The sequence below is a fragment of the Candoia aspera genome, chromosome 4 (assembly GCF_035149785.1).
Source record: "Candoia aspera isolate rCanAsp1 chromosome 4, rCanAsp1.hap2, whole genome shotgun sequence".
Lineage (NCBI taxonomy): Eukaryota > Metazoa > Chordata > Lepidosauria > Squamata > Boidae > Candoia > Candoia aspera.
Window position 1 is genome coordinate 74,491,704 of NC_086156.1, and position 15,180 is coordinate 74,506,883.

The following is a 15,180-nucleotide window of genomic DNA, read 5'->3' on the forward strand; positions in this document are numbered from 1 at the left end:
CCGTGAATCCGTCCCTCGTCCCCACGTTGTTGGGAGAGAAAAAGGACTCACTTCTCTCCATAGCCATCAAGACCGTGGCTGGTGGGCGGGTGAGCAGGCCGGTCTCCTTTCCGCTCTTCCTCGTAGGCCTCGGGGTTGAGGACGTGGTGCTCCTGCAACTACCGAGGTAACCTTCTGTGGCGGTGATGTGCGTATTTATTCAAGGGAGGGGGACACAGGCCTTGGCTTCGCCTTTTCTCCTCTTGCGCTCCGTTGCCTTAATTGCTATGCAGATACCGTCGGGGAGGGGGTTGCTGCCCGACTGTCCAGGCCTCGGGGCCCCTCGTCTGCTCGCTGCGATAGCAGCTATGTGGAGGGAAGGGGAGTGCGCGCCCCCCCCCGTGCTAAGCCTCAGAAATGGGGTTCTCGTTGCTATGGTAACGTTATGGGGGGCATACCAGCACACGCGTGTGTAATTATAGGCCGCGGGTAGGGAAGAGCTTATTGTGTTTAAAAAAATCCATTGGGGAGGGGAATATTATTTGGGGGGACGAGACTGATAGGTGCGCATGGCGACCAAATTTGCCGCCCCGCGTGCGGGCCTTGGGGCGGGCCTACATTGCAGAGTTAAAAGGGGTGCATCTGAGGGCTTGGAGAGGGCGAGTTATGGGGGGCGAACACAAGCGCCTGGCTGTTGCTATGGGAGCGTTCTGATCGGTTGGGGGGAGCTGGCCTCGCGGCTGTAAAAGCGAAGGGGGGGAACTAGTGTTATCACAAGTATTTTCTCGGGGAGGGGCGGGAGGTCGCGCTCACTCCTTGAGCGAATCGAGGGGTGCCGTTTGAGGTTGGCTGGGCCTAGCTTCAAGGATTGAATCTTGCCCTAGAAGTGTGGGGCTATTCGGGTGTGTCCTGTGGGCAAGGGTAGCGAGATGGCTGCAACCACGTCCTCAGGGGAGGGGAGGCCAGCAAGGGTGGGAGTCACTTCAGCTGGAAGTTTGGGTAGGTTTTTGGCTGATTGTTAAATAATTAAGAGGGGTTCAAAAAGAAGAGGGGTGGTACTGTTCCTCCACTTCTAACTAGAGTTCTGATAAGGATGGATGAATTCCTGTTTCAGTGTCAACGAGTGGATTTGGAATGAGCAATTACTTTTAGGAACTGATGCTCCCCTTGGTAACATTTCCCTGTTAAGAATTGGGGGAGGGGGAGAATGCCTGTCCCATTTTCTTAAAGAAAATGGTTTGATTGTTGTGTAGTATTCTGATGTTTCCCACAGGTATATAGGCCTCAAAGGCCTAGCTTGTACTGTATTGTATTACCATTATGGTCAGCCAGTACCTGTGAGAAATTTGTAAGCCACATACGAATACTGTATCTCAGGAAATCAAGTAAAATGAATGTTAACAGCATATCTCTGGAAATTAAACATAAGAAATGGAATGGAAGAGTACAGTAAATGTACTTATGAAAAGAGCAGGAAAAGTTGGATGGCTCATTGTAAAGTTTGATAAGGTTATAACTGAAAGGGGACTGTGTCTTCGTATCAGTGCTTGAACATGAATCAGCTAGCTTTCTTCAGCTTGGTACCCTCCAGATGTATTACAGTGGCAGCTCCCCAAATTCCTAGAAAGTACGGTATGCTGGCTGGAAATTTGGAGTTGTAATCCCAGCACATGTGGAGGTCACTAAATTGGAGAATGCTGAAATGAACACTTTTCTCCACTAACACACTACCTACACCCTATCCTACAACCATACTGTACCCTGGCTTCAGTTTTTCTCTCTCTCTCTCTTTTTGGTCACAGAATTCTGGCAGGGTTAGGGGAGAATAATTGATTAGGTTTCTTTAAAATAAAATGCTGCATTAGTTTAGGAAAGGATTTATTTAAATATTCTCTGGTCCCAAATTCATTTTTTTGGAAGTTACATCATTTGCAGGAAAAATATCTTAGATAATAAGTAGATAAGTTTGTAATGCTTCAGTTCATAAATTCATTGGATATTCCCCATATTATCACTAGTAGTATGGTGTTGTGGTCATCTCATAATTATTTGTATCCCATCTTTCCATTAAAAATATTTGAAATGAATAAATTAACAAAATATCAGAGAGACTAACAAAAACAGAGGGAATAACAGATGCTTGATTGGGTGGTAGAATCTTAATCCAGCATTTGAAGTGCCAACAGGACAAGGTGAGCCTTCTTAGATAGGGAATTCCAAACAGACCATACTATAACCCAGACCAAACATAGCTCTGATGTTGGCAGGTCTTAGAGGTGAATCTCTCCAGAAGGTGTTAGTGAACAAGTAGCCTTACATGGGAGAAGCCAGTCCTTTAGGTATTCTACTGTTTTACTGCTTTGTGTCAAATTATAAAAATATCTCCCTGTTTTTCTAATGACCAGTGAACTTTAACATCCCCAGATGGTTTTCTTCTACAGCAGTGTTCCAGAGAAGTGATGTTAGGGACAAAATAGAGAGCAAAGAGAACAATTGGTGTGATATCAGTGTGTGTGTGTGTTTCTCTTTCTAAAGGGCATTTGCTGCCCTTCAGGAATATTCCTCCTAAGCATGTGCTAGATGCTGAGTGATTCAGAACCTTATCATTTGGTTGGGGAAATGAAAGTAGAACAATTCTGGGAATAATATGTTTGGAAATATATGAATCAGTCATTCTGATACCTCTCAATTCTGTCATTTTGCTTAAAATAAGCTGTTCGCTTATTTCAGTGAAACTGTTCAAACAAAATTTTGCTGTCATGTACACTTGTTCTGTAATTAACATGTTCTCTAAACTTTGCTGTACTACAGTACCCTAAAGTAATTCATGAATTTGTGCTACTCCCCATGAATAAAACTAAATAATAAGGGGAAAAAAACCTCCCATGATTGGTGGATTGTTTTGAAAGATGTCTAGATCCACAGATTTAACTATTTCTCAAAACTTCCTCTGGGCTTTGCCTGTGCAAGCAGGGATTACAATTCTGGGTCTGCTGCCTGCTTTGCCACCACTCCCATTATAAGTTTGCCCAAGCAAAGCAGGAGTGACTTTTGACAGTGCTCCAGCTTTGCCTGCATAGGCCTTACCAGCTTTAAACAATGTTTGTGCCTCCGTCTAAATTGCTGGCAACCCCATGAAGGGTCACAATACACAGTTTGAAAATCCCTGCTATCACTGTTTAATACCCTGGCAATACGTTCCTGGTAGAGCTGACTGGAATTTCCTGAATTAATGGGAAATGACAAGTAAATGCTCTTTATTAGCCATTCATGCTCTTATTTCAGTTGCATTCTGTAAAAAATTTAGAGGTTGACTAATAATTATATAATGGAGGGCATATGGTAACTATTTTGTCTAGGAATATCTTTGCATTTACCTCTCAATTTTAAAAATAAAAAGAAGAAATACTTGCTATATTCTAATTATTTCCCAAGGAACTGGTATCGATAATTTCAGCTCCAGAGGGGAATGTGATTACAAATTGAGTTTCTATGAACATGTAATTGCTACTGTGCATATAAGGTAACTTTGCAGTTCTATCTTACACAGTTTCATATATCAGGTTGCATATGTGCCTGTTGTTGGAACTTGCCCCATCCAGTTAATTCTGAACAATGAATCTAAGGAACATAGCCGAAAGGAGTCCCTTCAGAAGAAAGCTGGCTATTCTGTTTATGAATATCCTGGATAGTAAAAGCAAGTCATGTTTTCTGTGGTTTGATGTGAAGTATGGTTAATGATGGAGCATTGAACAGTATTTGATACAACCGCAGGATCCTACATGCTTCCTTGTTGTTTCAGGGGAATATCTGATGGGTACAATCTTTTCAATGGGATATTGAGGGCATTATAGAGTAATTATTGTTCTTGAAAAATAAACTATCATTTCTCTACAGTTATGCTATAGATCTGTAGTTAATGCTGCAGTACTTTAGGCTTCCTTTTTCTGTACCATTTGTTTTTAACAGCATTGGTCTGCAGTTAGAGTCCAATAGATCTTCATCCTATTTCCAAACAGGAAGGAAAGATATGTTTGCCTACTAGTTTAATTCTAATGTAAATGATGTTATTGATATTGGATTCCAAAAAACACAATATGTATCATACAAAAGATAGAGGTCTGTTAAAGCAATAGGGTTGATAGCTCTAGAGGAGAAAATGCTGATCTGTAATCTTTTGCTATAGTAAAGGAGATTTAAGGCACTTAGTCTGAGATAGTTTGTTTTGTTTTTGTATGTTGTGTGAACTCAGCTGTTGAGGTTATAAACATGGCTTTTGGCTTAGCATGTTGAGCAAACCCAACCAATGATTGTTTATTCAATAAACCATGTAAATGAACCATGACTGAATTTGAGAAATCCAGCATAATTATGTTCATTTAAATGGAGAAGGCAATTCTACCTTATTCTTATTGTTGTGTATAAGTAATACAAATGCATGCACTAACTAAACCTGAACAAATGAATGTTTAATACTACAGAAATACAAATGCTACTTTGATATAACTCTTCTAGTGGTATCACTATAAAATAATTGGAGCATGAAAAAGCACTTGTGGGTAGTTGTGTAAACAAGTTAATATTAATCCTGTAATTAGAAGAGTGATACTATTCATGGCATTATTAATTTTGTAAGCATTGGCTTACAGTGTTCTGTTTTCTTTATTAGCAGATATGATGGAAGAATTGCATAGCCTGGATCCACGACGGCAGGAACTGTTGGAGGCCAGGTTTACTGGAGCAGGTGTTGCTAAGGTTAGTTATGTGCACGGCCAGTTGACTAATTACACGTACACCTCTGTGTGGCTTTAGTAACATTTTATTAGATGGGGAGATTGTGTCAAATAACAAGGACAGTCAGGATGTACATACTCATCTTTCACACATAGAAACTGATCCAAAGTCATATTACCAGTTCTGTTGATTTCAGCCATAATTATGTTAATAATGGGACATGCCTGAGCCATATGAGTTGATGGTCTATTGGAGTTGCAAGATAATTGTGACTGGTCCTTTTTAATCACACTGTAAAGCAGGTCTGTGCAACTCGTAGAGGGGAAAGGGCCACATTGATAAAAATAATCAAAACATAAAATAAAAAATACAGCTAAAATTCAGCTAATAAACGCCAAAAGAATTAAAATAACAAACTGCATTTCACAACCTTCCAAAAATTCTGCTTTCTAACAGATGTCCTCCAAATTTTCAGAATGAATTGTCACATGCAGTAGAACACCCACTTTATAGGTCAGCCTGTTCCAGTGGTTGACAGGTTTTACTGTCATGAAATTCATCCTAATATCTAACCCAAGTCTCTTTCTCTGTAGTTGCAACTCATTGATTCTAGACCTGCCCTCTCTAGTAGACGAGTCCACTTCCTCATCAGTATGACACCCCTATAGATATCTGAAATTTAGTCTTCTTTTAAGCAGACTAAAAATTGGCATTTCCTTTTACCATTCCTTTTAAAACTTGGTTTCCAGTCTCCAACTTGATAGAATTTGTTTCAGTGGAGTCCTTGGTGCCCTCTGAGCCTTGTTGTTTCCTTGCAGACATTTCATTGCCAGACTAGGCAACACCTTCAGTGCGAACAGGGAGAGGGCCTTGCTCTCAGTTTATATACTGTGGCTTGCCCTGCTTGTGTTGGTGGGGGTGTTGTTCTCTCCTTGGGAGAATTTGTTTCAGGTTGTCAATGCTCATTTTAGACTGCTGTGTCCAGAGCAGTATTCCAAGTAGGGCTTGATAGAGACAGAATACAATGAGACAATTACTTCCCATTACCTAGATTCTGTGCTCTTAGTGGTTTCATCACACTGTTGGCTTATATTCAGCCTGTATTCTGCTAGAAGAGCCAGATCCTTTTCACATGCATTATATTGCCAAGCTAGGTTTCCCCCTTTCATTTGTGACTTTCTTTTCTCCCAAGATGCAGAAATTTACGTTTCCTCATGAAATTTTACCATTAATTTCAACCCACTGTTCAAGCTTATCTAGAATTTTTTCAGTCTTCTAAAGTGTTCACCGGGACGCGGTGGCGCTGCGGGTTAAACCGCTGAGCTGTCGATCGGAAGGTCGGCGGTTCGAAACCGCGCGGCGGGGTGAGCTCCCGTTGCTCGTCCCAGCTTCTGCACACCAAGCAGTTCGAAAACATGCAAATGTGAGTAGATTAATTGGTACCGCTTCGGCGGGAAGGTAACGGCGTTCCGTGAGTCATGCTGGCCACATGACCCGGAAGTGTCCTATGGACAACGCCGGCTCCAAGGCTTTGAAACGGAGATGAGCACCGCCCCCTAGAGTCGGACACGACTGGACTTTACGTCAAGGGAAACCTTTACCTTTACCTTAAAGTGTTCACCACTTTTCTTCTGTGTAACTCACAAATTTGATCATCATTTCTTCAACCTCTTCATCCAAGTCATTAATAAAAATGTTGAATGGCAGAGGACCTGAGACAGAGTGCTATGGTACTCTTCTTGATAGTGCTTACCAAGTTGACGGGGAGTTATTTAGGAGTCCTTTTAGAGTACAGCCATTCAGCCAGTTAGAAATCGATCTAATAATTTGTCACCTACCTTATATTTTACCACATAATTTACCTTTTTATTAATGAGGATATCACGTGAGACTTTGTGGTATGCTTTGCTGATTCTACAAAAATATACTATGCCTGTGCATTCCCCAATCTGTTAAACTAGTACTGTTTAGAAAGGAGATAAAGACAAGTCTGCCATTAATTGTTTCTGACAAACCCATTCTGACTTCATTAATTGCTGCAATCTTATCTGAGTGCTCACAAATATGTAATAATCTGAGGACCTTGCCCAGTAAAGACATCAGGTTGACAAGTCTATAATTTCCCAGGTTTTCCTCTTTTTTGAAGAAAGGCACAATATTTGCTCTCCTCTAGCGTATGGGGACCTTGCAGTTCTCCAGGAGTTCTCATAGATTACAGTTAGTCTGCAGGCACTTCTGGTAGTTTCTTTAGTACCCTAGTAAAGGTAAAGGTTTCCCTTGACGTAAAGTCCAGTCGTGTCCGACTCTAGTACTCTTAGTACCCTAGGAGGTAATTTATCTGGTCCTGAAGACTTTAATTCATTTGTATTACCACTAAGTATTATTTTACAAAAAGGGTGGTTGAAAAGTAGATGGGTCTACTTTAGGTTGTTTATTAGTGGGTTGTTGGGAGGTTTACTGCAGATTTCTGACTTCTCTCCATTCTCAGTTGTACCTTTGAAATGAAGCGTCAAGCAAGCAGTTGGGGGTTTTTTTGTAGATAGGCTATGAGCTTCATTCATTTTCAATATAAAAACAACTTAGCCTTACATTTGTTTAATATCAGTTGCATCAGGCTCCAGTTTGTACGCTTACAAGTTTTTAATTTTAAAAAAAAGATTGCTTAGACCTGAAGTCTGACTGTTCTTTTTTCATCGTTACCACAGCAAAGAACTCTAAAGCCATATCCTGATACAATTGTCAGTAAAATATCATTCTGAGCTGGTAAAATACTCTGTGCCACAGAACCTATTTAAGCCTCTAGTGGCAATAGTGGATCCAAGAGCAACACAGGTTATAGTCTTGGTTGTTTGAAGGTTAATACTCTTTGAAATGATTAAATCCCACATATCCAGATCAAGGAACTAACAATGCCTCTGTCTATTCTGAAGTGATTCTTAATCTGCTGATTTCTATTCAGTGTATTATAATGCCAAAGTGTCTGCCAAACACATGTTAACTCACTTTACTCAGCCATATGGAACCATTAAGCAGCGTGATAATATTGAAACAAAGATACCAAGAACTTCTCCAGTAGTACCTTTTGACAGTGCCACCTAATTATTATAAAAAGCAGTCCTGCTAACATCTAGCTCAGACAACTGGTCTAGAAGGCTACCATGGTTAAGTCCCAAGAAATCAAGAGAACAAAAGGGTTGTATTGTTTTATCACTTTCCAACTTCAAGTCCCAGAGGGCAACTGGGTTTATTTTATTTATCTATTATTCAAATTTTGCTACCTCCCATCTCCCCCCCAAAATTATTGCAGAAGCCAGGTCTCAATCCAGTTTAAAATCGATTCAGAAAATTAGTCTCATGTAAGAGAGTGTAGAGGGAGAACCAGTATGATGTAGCAGTTAAGGTGCTGAACTAGGGAGTAGAGAGATCTGAGATCCCTTAGGCACAGAAGCCATCTGGGTAACCTTGGGCCAGTCACTCCTTCTTAGCCCTAAGTCAGGCTCTGTGACACTGGCTGATAAAGAAAACCCCTCATTGCCTCCTGCATTGGTACTTCACCATAAGAACTAGGCAAGCACAGTGTAAAAACAGGCAGACCCTGCAATCATGCAGCTCAGATGCTTAAAAATAACCATAAAGAGAATGCAAAGATTTTCTACCAGTTTACTAACTCATTAGTGATAAGAAAATATGAAGGGTTTTTAAGATCAGATTTTTTTAAAGACTTTATAGACTTGTAAGGAGGATTTGCAGACATCATTGCTTATTTTGTATTTGCTTTCACGTGCTGTCAAAATCACCATGCTCATTTTTGCTCCATTAAACATTGCAATGGGGTTACCACTTGGCTGAATAAAAATTCAAGGAGACCTTTTTTAGTTCTTATCGTGAGTTTTAGGGTAGAATCTTGGGTGAATTGAGAAAGAGACTTCCATGACAGAGCTTAAAAGGGTATTTCAAAGCAGCAGATCATTCTTGTTTTACGCTATTATCCCCACTCCCAGAAAAGCTGCTCCTTAGACTTGGAGGAATCCTTGTCCTTTACAGAATATCACATAATGTTGCCATGAATCTATAAGTGATAGTGGTATAGTATTAATGGAAATTGGCTATGTTTCCCTCCCTCTTGGAAGCAGAATGTCTAAGTACAGTCATCTTTACATTTTACTTTAGATCTTCAATTGTGCCCTTTCCTAGATCAAGAAGCAATGCTCACAACTTACGTCTTACTCATCTCCTGATTGGACTTTTGCAATGCACTCTAAATGGGGCTACCCCTGAAGAGCATTAGGAAGCTGCACCAGTTTAGAAAGCAGCAGCACAGGCAGTAGTGGGTGCATTGCAGTATGTTCATGTAAGATCGCTACTGCAGGAGCTGCGCTGGATCCCAGTAGGCTTCCAGATTAGGTATTGGTCATCATGTTGAAAGTCCTACATGGCATGAGGCCAGGTTACTTGTGGAACCATCTATCCCCTGTTGTTTCTGCCTGTCCCACTAGATCTGGTGCGTTCTGAGTCTCTTTGGTGAAACAGTGATGCCTGTTGGGGCCTCAGAACTGTGCCTTTTCTGTCATGGTGCCTTCCTTATGGAACAGCCTCCACCTCAGAGATACACGTGGTCCCAACTCTGTTGGCCTTCAGGAAGGCAGTGAAGACCTGATTTGTCCTCCAGGCACTGGGACTGGGGTGTTGATGGAGCCAGCATGGTGTGGTTGATGGATGCAAGTTTTACTGGGGCCTCAATGTTGTTTAGTTGCTTTAATTATATTGCAGTTTTGATTCCCTAGGTGGCTGTATAAGTCTGTATAATAAATAAAGTGAGTGGGTTACATCCTAAACTCACAGTGTTTTATTAATATCATATATTGCCCTTGAAGTGATCCCAAGTTTATTTGCATCCCATATCAAAAGTAAGGTTACCAAGCATCTAGGTTTTGAAAATGCTGGCCACTGTACTAGAAAGAGAGGTAACAATCTGCATTGTCATGTTTTATTTTTTAATTATCAATGACTTTCATGCTCAGATAAATACAAATACGCAGTTGATTTAAAGAAGACAAAATTTCCTGTTGGTTACACACTTTTCTTTCCTTTACACTAGGGTCCCTTGAACAGTGAATCTTCCAATCAGAGTTTGTGCAGTGTGGGTTCTCTGAGTGACAAGGAGCTGGAGGTAACTAAAAGTGATATTTTCCAAACAATCCTCATAGAGCTGTAAAACTTCCAGAGATTTTGAGACAATGAAGGGTAAATTGGGAGCGGGGGGGGGGGAAATCCCAGCAGAAAAAGAATATTTGGGAGAAAATTAAACCATATGCATTATTATTTTAATACTTTTTACATAGTTACTTTGTTAACTTGTAAATGTGTTATACACAACTTAGTTTCTTATGAAAGTGTAATTTTTTCAGACAATAATTATAAACTTATAATTTTATAAGAACTTTTTTTGTTTTTTAACAAATGGAGCTGCAAACACAGTTTCCTTTTTGCCAATTTAGAATAAGTAGGCAGGCAAAAAACTAATACTGGCAATAATAGAAACCAATATTATACTAAAACAAAGTTATCTATTCTGAACAAATAAAGGAACTGTTAATTTTTAGGAATAATTTGTGCAGAACCAAGTCTTATAACAGTATTGCTGTCACCAGCTTCTGTTTTTATGGCTTTTTTTAAACATTTACGTGAACTTATTAAACATTTAAAAAATTGTGACAGCTTCTCTATTGTTTCATATGTTAGTTTATTTCTTGAATTGGTATATATACAACATAGACTACCGTAATTTATTTCACATTTTTACCTTTTGTGTACAACTTAAAAAGCAAATATTAAGAAATATTTCATAGACCATTTTCTTCAGTTTTTTAGAGAGATTAGGAAAAAAAGAAAACACAGTTTTTCCCCCTAGGCTTTCACATCTTTAGGATTGATTCAGTCTGACTTAGTTCAAGCTAGAAAGGTATGGGAAGGATGAGTGAAAAACAAAGAATTTCCTGGTGGGAGATGCGGCCCAAGTGTAGTTTACAGCCAGTTCAAATGATGGATATGGGAAAAAAAGATTTAGTGTGTGGTCAATTTTCCCCTTGATTGATGATTTTTCCTTTGATGCTGTCAGAAAACATCAGAATGAAGCAAAGTTTTTAAGACAGACAGATCAATTACACTCCAGTTGTTTCCATCCATGTCACAATGGTTAACACATTTCTATTATATCAAGAGTAAATAAATAATTTTTGGAGCCATTTAATTCCCTGCTATTGCAGATAACTTAACAAAAAAAAAAATCTTAATTTAATCTTTGGGAGTAAAAAAATGTGTTTAACTCAGGTCTATTGCAGCAGCTTAACTAAATATTTAATTTATACTAACCACTAATTGGTTCTTTGCTGAGTATGGTGTTCCACAATTGCATCTAAAAATGCCAAAAAGGGAAATGTAACCTGTTTTGAAAGTTAAAATATCTGTGGAGGAGTTGCTGATAACCACTTATCATTATTTTTTTTAAAAAGTTGCGATCTTAAGTCCTTGGATGTTTGCAGAAATTCATTTGGAATTTTTTTCCCTCTTCCCCCTTAAGACTCCTGAAAAAAAACAGAATGACCAGCGCAACAGGAAGAGGAAAGGTGAATCCTTTGAGACCAGTCAAGGTAGGACCTCTAATTAGGATCTCTATATAGTTGATAATGAGTCTATTTGTTAGAGAATTCTCTTGCCCTCTGAGAACATGTCTTCTCTAGAGTGCGTTGGGCAACTTGTTTTGATCCTAGGCTTTAAGCAGTGTACTTTGCTTCAGGGGCAATTTATTGTCCCCATTATAAGAAAAACCATTTTGGACTTCTAACAGGTTTATTGTGAGATCCATTTGTGCCTGTTTCACTGTGTGTATACGCCCCAATTTGATGATTTTCTGCAGTTATACACAGAACACATGCAACAATTTTCTAGTATATCATGAAATTATTATGATATATTAGATCATAAAATTACATAATATAATATTATGTAATTTTTATCTTGGAGCATTTCTGAGTGGAAGTTATATTAAAATGGACCGTATTGAAAATGGTACATTGAAGAATGTTAATTTAAACTATAATTGACAGTGAAGTAAATGTGTTTCTTCTGCTGTTTATTTTTTCTATAGCTGTAACATAGTTGGTTACGATCAGCCGGAAGCTCTTAATTTCAAGAGTTGTATTCAGCAGACTTTGCATGTTTCTCTGGTCTGCCACTGATGATCTTTTATTGAATTGTTTCTCTAATGCTTTCCTCATATGTCTGATTATTTTTCTTTCCCCTTTCCACTGACCGGCTCTACATAAGCACACACTATATTCTTTTTCTGTTCTTGCATGTGACTTTCTTTTTCCTTTCGTTCTACTATAAGGAATAGAAGAAGTATTCTTCTTCTTCCATTCATTATAGTATTCTAGGAGGAGGCTAAGGGAAAAAATGAGAGGAAATTTTGTGTTTTAAGTTATCTCCTGGGAGTTATTTTTCACTTGCACATGTTTCTAGAGTTAGTTTGATCCATGCGTACAGACTTATATCTCAAAATCAAGACAATTTCAGTAAAAATATTTTGAAGTATTGTAGTGTTTTCAAATTATTTTGTAATCTTAATATCTCTTGATTATGGTAATACTGGGTTTTTTTTCCAGGCAAAGTTACTCCAAGGGGACATAAAATTAGTGACTATTTTGAGGTAAGCCAATTTCACAGCTTATATCAGAGAACTTTGTTTTTCAGTGCCTGTATGTGTATGTTTTAGAGAGCCAGCTTGGTATAGTGGGTAAGGCATCAGGATAGAAACCAGGAGACTGTGAGTTCTAGTCCTGCCTTAGGCACAAAGCCAGATGGGTGACCTTGGGCCAGTCACTCTCCCTCAGCCCTAGGAAGGAGGCAGTGGCAAACCACTTCTGAAAAAACCTTGCCAAGAAAACTGCAGGGACTTGTCCAGGCAGTCTCCAAGAATCAGACCCAATTGAATGGATTAAAAAAAAGTGTATGTTAAACTAGTTTAAGAGACAGCCTCTAAATTCTGTGTACACTTCTCAGGAGTAAGCACTTGAAAATATATTAGATTTTCCAGGAAATTTGTCTTGATCAATTTTCTTACTCCTTTTGTAGGCATGATTTTGTTGTTGTTCTACATTTGACTTGCTGTACAAAACATTCCTGAAGTAGCTGATATTTTTCCTTCTTTCCTTCTCCTTCTCCTTCTCCCTTGTTTTAGTTTGCCGGAGGAAGTGGTCCAGGAACAAGCCCTGGGAGAAGCGTGCCACCTGTTGCACGATCATCACCACAGCATTCCTTATCTAATCCCTTACCTGTAAGTATTTGACAAGGTAGAGTAGTATCCTGAGAACTTTCAGAGCACATTTATAGGTTTGTTAATACATATTTGTGGTGGAAACAATGCAGATCTTCTAGGATTCATATAGTAGGATCTCTCTGCCTTCCTTTCCTGTCCTTCTCTGTTAATTCTCAGCTTTCACTATCTGTAAAACCCAATTCTGGGCAGTGCTTAATTAAGATCTACTTCAGGTAGCTAGGTCATATAATACAAAGCTCTAAGAGTGAGTAAATATTGTTACTGCTACAACCCAACACTGACAAATCCATATGTTGGTTTGTTGTAAAGTGGTTCATGTTAGAAGGAATTAAAATTCACTGTAGAGAAAAATAATTAACTGTGAAGTTGACCTTTGATAGACTTATCTTTCTATCTCTGCCAATATGAAATACATACATATTCTGAATTGCTTAAAAACATTAATCTTGGAAGTACAACTAGCAAGTGTTTTCATAACTTATTCAGAGAAGTGAATTGAAGAAGAGTATTCATCACAGCCTCAAGCTGCACTTTCTGCCTTTTAAGCAGAATGTTTCAACATGCAAGCATATAGTACATAAGTATATAGTTGTGAAAACACTCTATCTTATATATGTATGTTCACAGTTAAAGGCTTAAGTTTCATATTGCATCTATCCTTTGTGGTTATTGTCAGTTTTTTTGCATGTGATCGCCTATATCTACCTTTCAAGCAGGGGATGCCATTGGCAGATTATTCTCAATATTCTGTTTAAGTACAGGTTTGTTTTTCTCAGTGTCCAGGATGTGGCCCTTTACTAAGTGTATTACCATGAGAAAAAAGATGAGATGATAGATCGTATTTGAGGATGTTTGTGTAAACTTTTTAATCTAAATCCATTATCTACATGGACTTTTCAAGTCCTGTGAGAATGACTGAGTCCTGTAGAAGATCCTAAGGATAGAGGGGGGAGTAGAGCCTAAGAGTATTTGTTGGCTATACTTGTGTCCTCAGTGTGTGTGTGTGTGTTTCTACTGTGTTTGGCCACTAATATTAACAAGGAAGCCAAAACTATAAGGGCATTAAAGAAAAATTCAGAGTTGAAGGACTCCAATCAAACTCCATTTTGTAAAAAAAGGAAAAAGCATTTCATTTTTTCTCAGTAAATACAAAGAATTAGACTGAGGATTATAAAGTAAGGCCCATGTTACCTGGCAGAAATTATTCTTAAATGTTGCTTCTTTTCCCCAATGATTTTTTAAATCATTCTTCGTTCCTATTCCCGTACCTGAAGATAGTCTTTTCTTCTTCAAGCTAATATATAAGGGAGACATCATATCTTTCTTCAAATATATGAAAGAGTATCACAAAAAAGGTCAAAAGAATCACTCTGTTTCTCCAAAGAGCAAGTTTAGGTAAGAGCAATATGAAGTAATAATTAAGGCATTGAACTGGTACTGGTGAGACCCAGGTTCTGATCCACCCTCAGCTATGGAAGCCAACTAGGTGACTTTGGGCCAACCACTCTCTCTCAGCCCAGCCTACTACCCAAGTTTGTTCTTGTGGAGGTAAATGGCCAACTTGAGCTGCTGAAGAAAAGGTGGAATATAAATGAGGGACATTTTTAATTAAATATAAGAAGAGAATGCATTGGAGTCAATTTATTAGGTCAGGAATAGCTAACCTTTTAGCATCTGGAAGGTGGGGGACATCATTTTCTTATTTTTTAAAATCAAGGCTATAAGAACAGGTGGTAGTAATAACATGAGAAAGAGCAAGGACATTCCCCCCTCCTCCAGCATCCAGTGCTCCAAAGTTTTGATTCAAGCTTATTGGGTCTTCTGCAGCTTTAATGAGATTATTTTCTTTACCTTATTTTGTTTTAATATAACATACACACAGCTAGCAATAAGCCATTTGCCATCAGGTTTTGTTAATACAATTTTTGGGGACCCCTGAGCTGCAGAAATGAAGAATGAAGTGTATGATCTTTTACTCATGCAGCTGCAAGGTATCACATGAACCCAGGCTTTTGCTTTTCAAGCGTGTAACACTAAAGTTTATATTATATTAAAAAAAAATAGAAGGAACTCAATACCAATCTTTTCCTTTGTTTTTAGACATGGAAAGTACTCTAGAAGCACTGGGG

The 15,180-nt window shown here is 38.8% G+C and overlaps 1 protein-coding gene across 4 annotated transcripts in view; it reads left to right on the forward strand.

Annotated features, from left to right (window-relative positions):
* The window catches only part of TLK2 (tousled like kinase 2), a 53,233-nt gene that overhangs the window by 386 nt on the left and 37,667 nt on the right, over positions 1 to 15,180 (forward strand). For 2 of the 4 annotated variants that reach the window (XM_063300574.1, XM_063300577.1), the window contains exons 2-6: positions 4,649 to 4,734; positions 9,812 to 9,883; positions 11,294 to 11,363; positions 12,378 to 12,421; positions 12,953 to 13,048. In XM_063300574.1, coding sequence (XP_063156644.1) covers positions 4,654 to 4,734; positions 9,812 to 9,883; positions 11,294 to 11,363; positions 12,378 to 12,421; positions 12,953 to 13,048 — 363 coding nt within the window. In that variant the 5' untranslated portion in view covers positions 4,649 to 4,653. Of the gene's footprint in view, positions 1 to 80; positions 167 to 4,648; positions 4,735 to 9,811; positions 9,884 to 11,293; positions 11,364 to 12,377; positions 12,422 to 12,952; positions 13,049 to 15,180 lie in introns of those variants that run through there. The other 2 variants (XM_063300576.1, XM_063300575.1) reach the window with 2 other exon arrangements.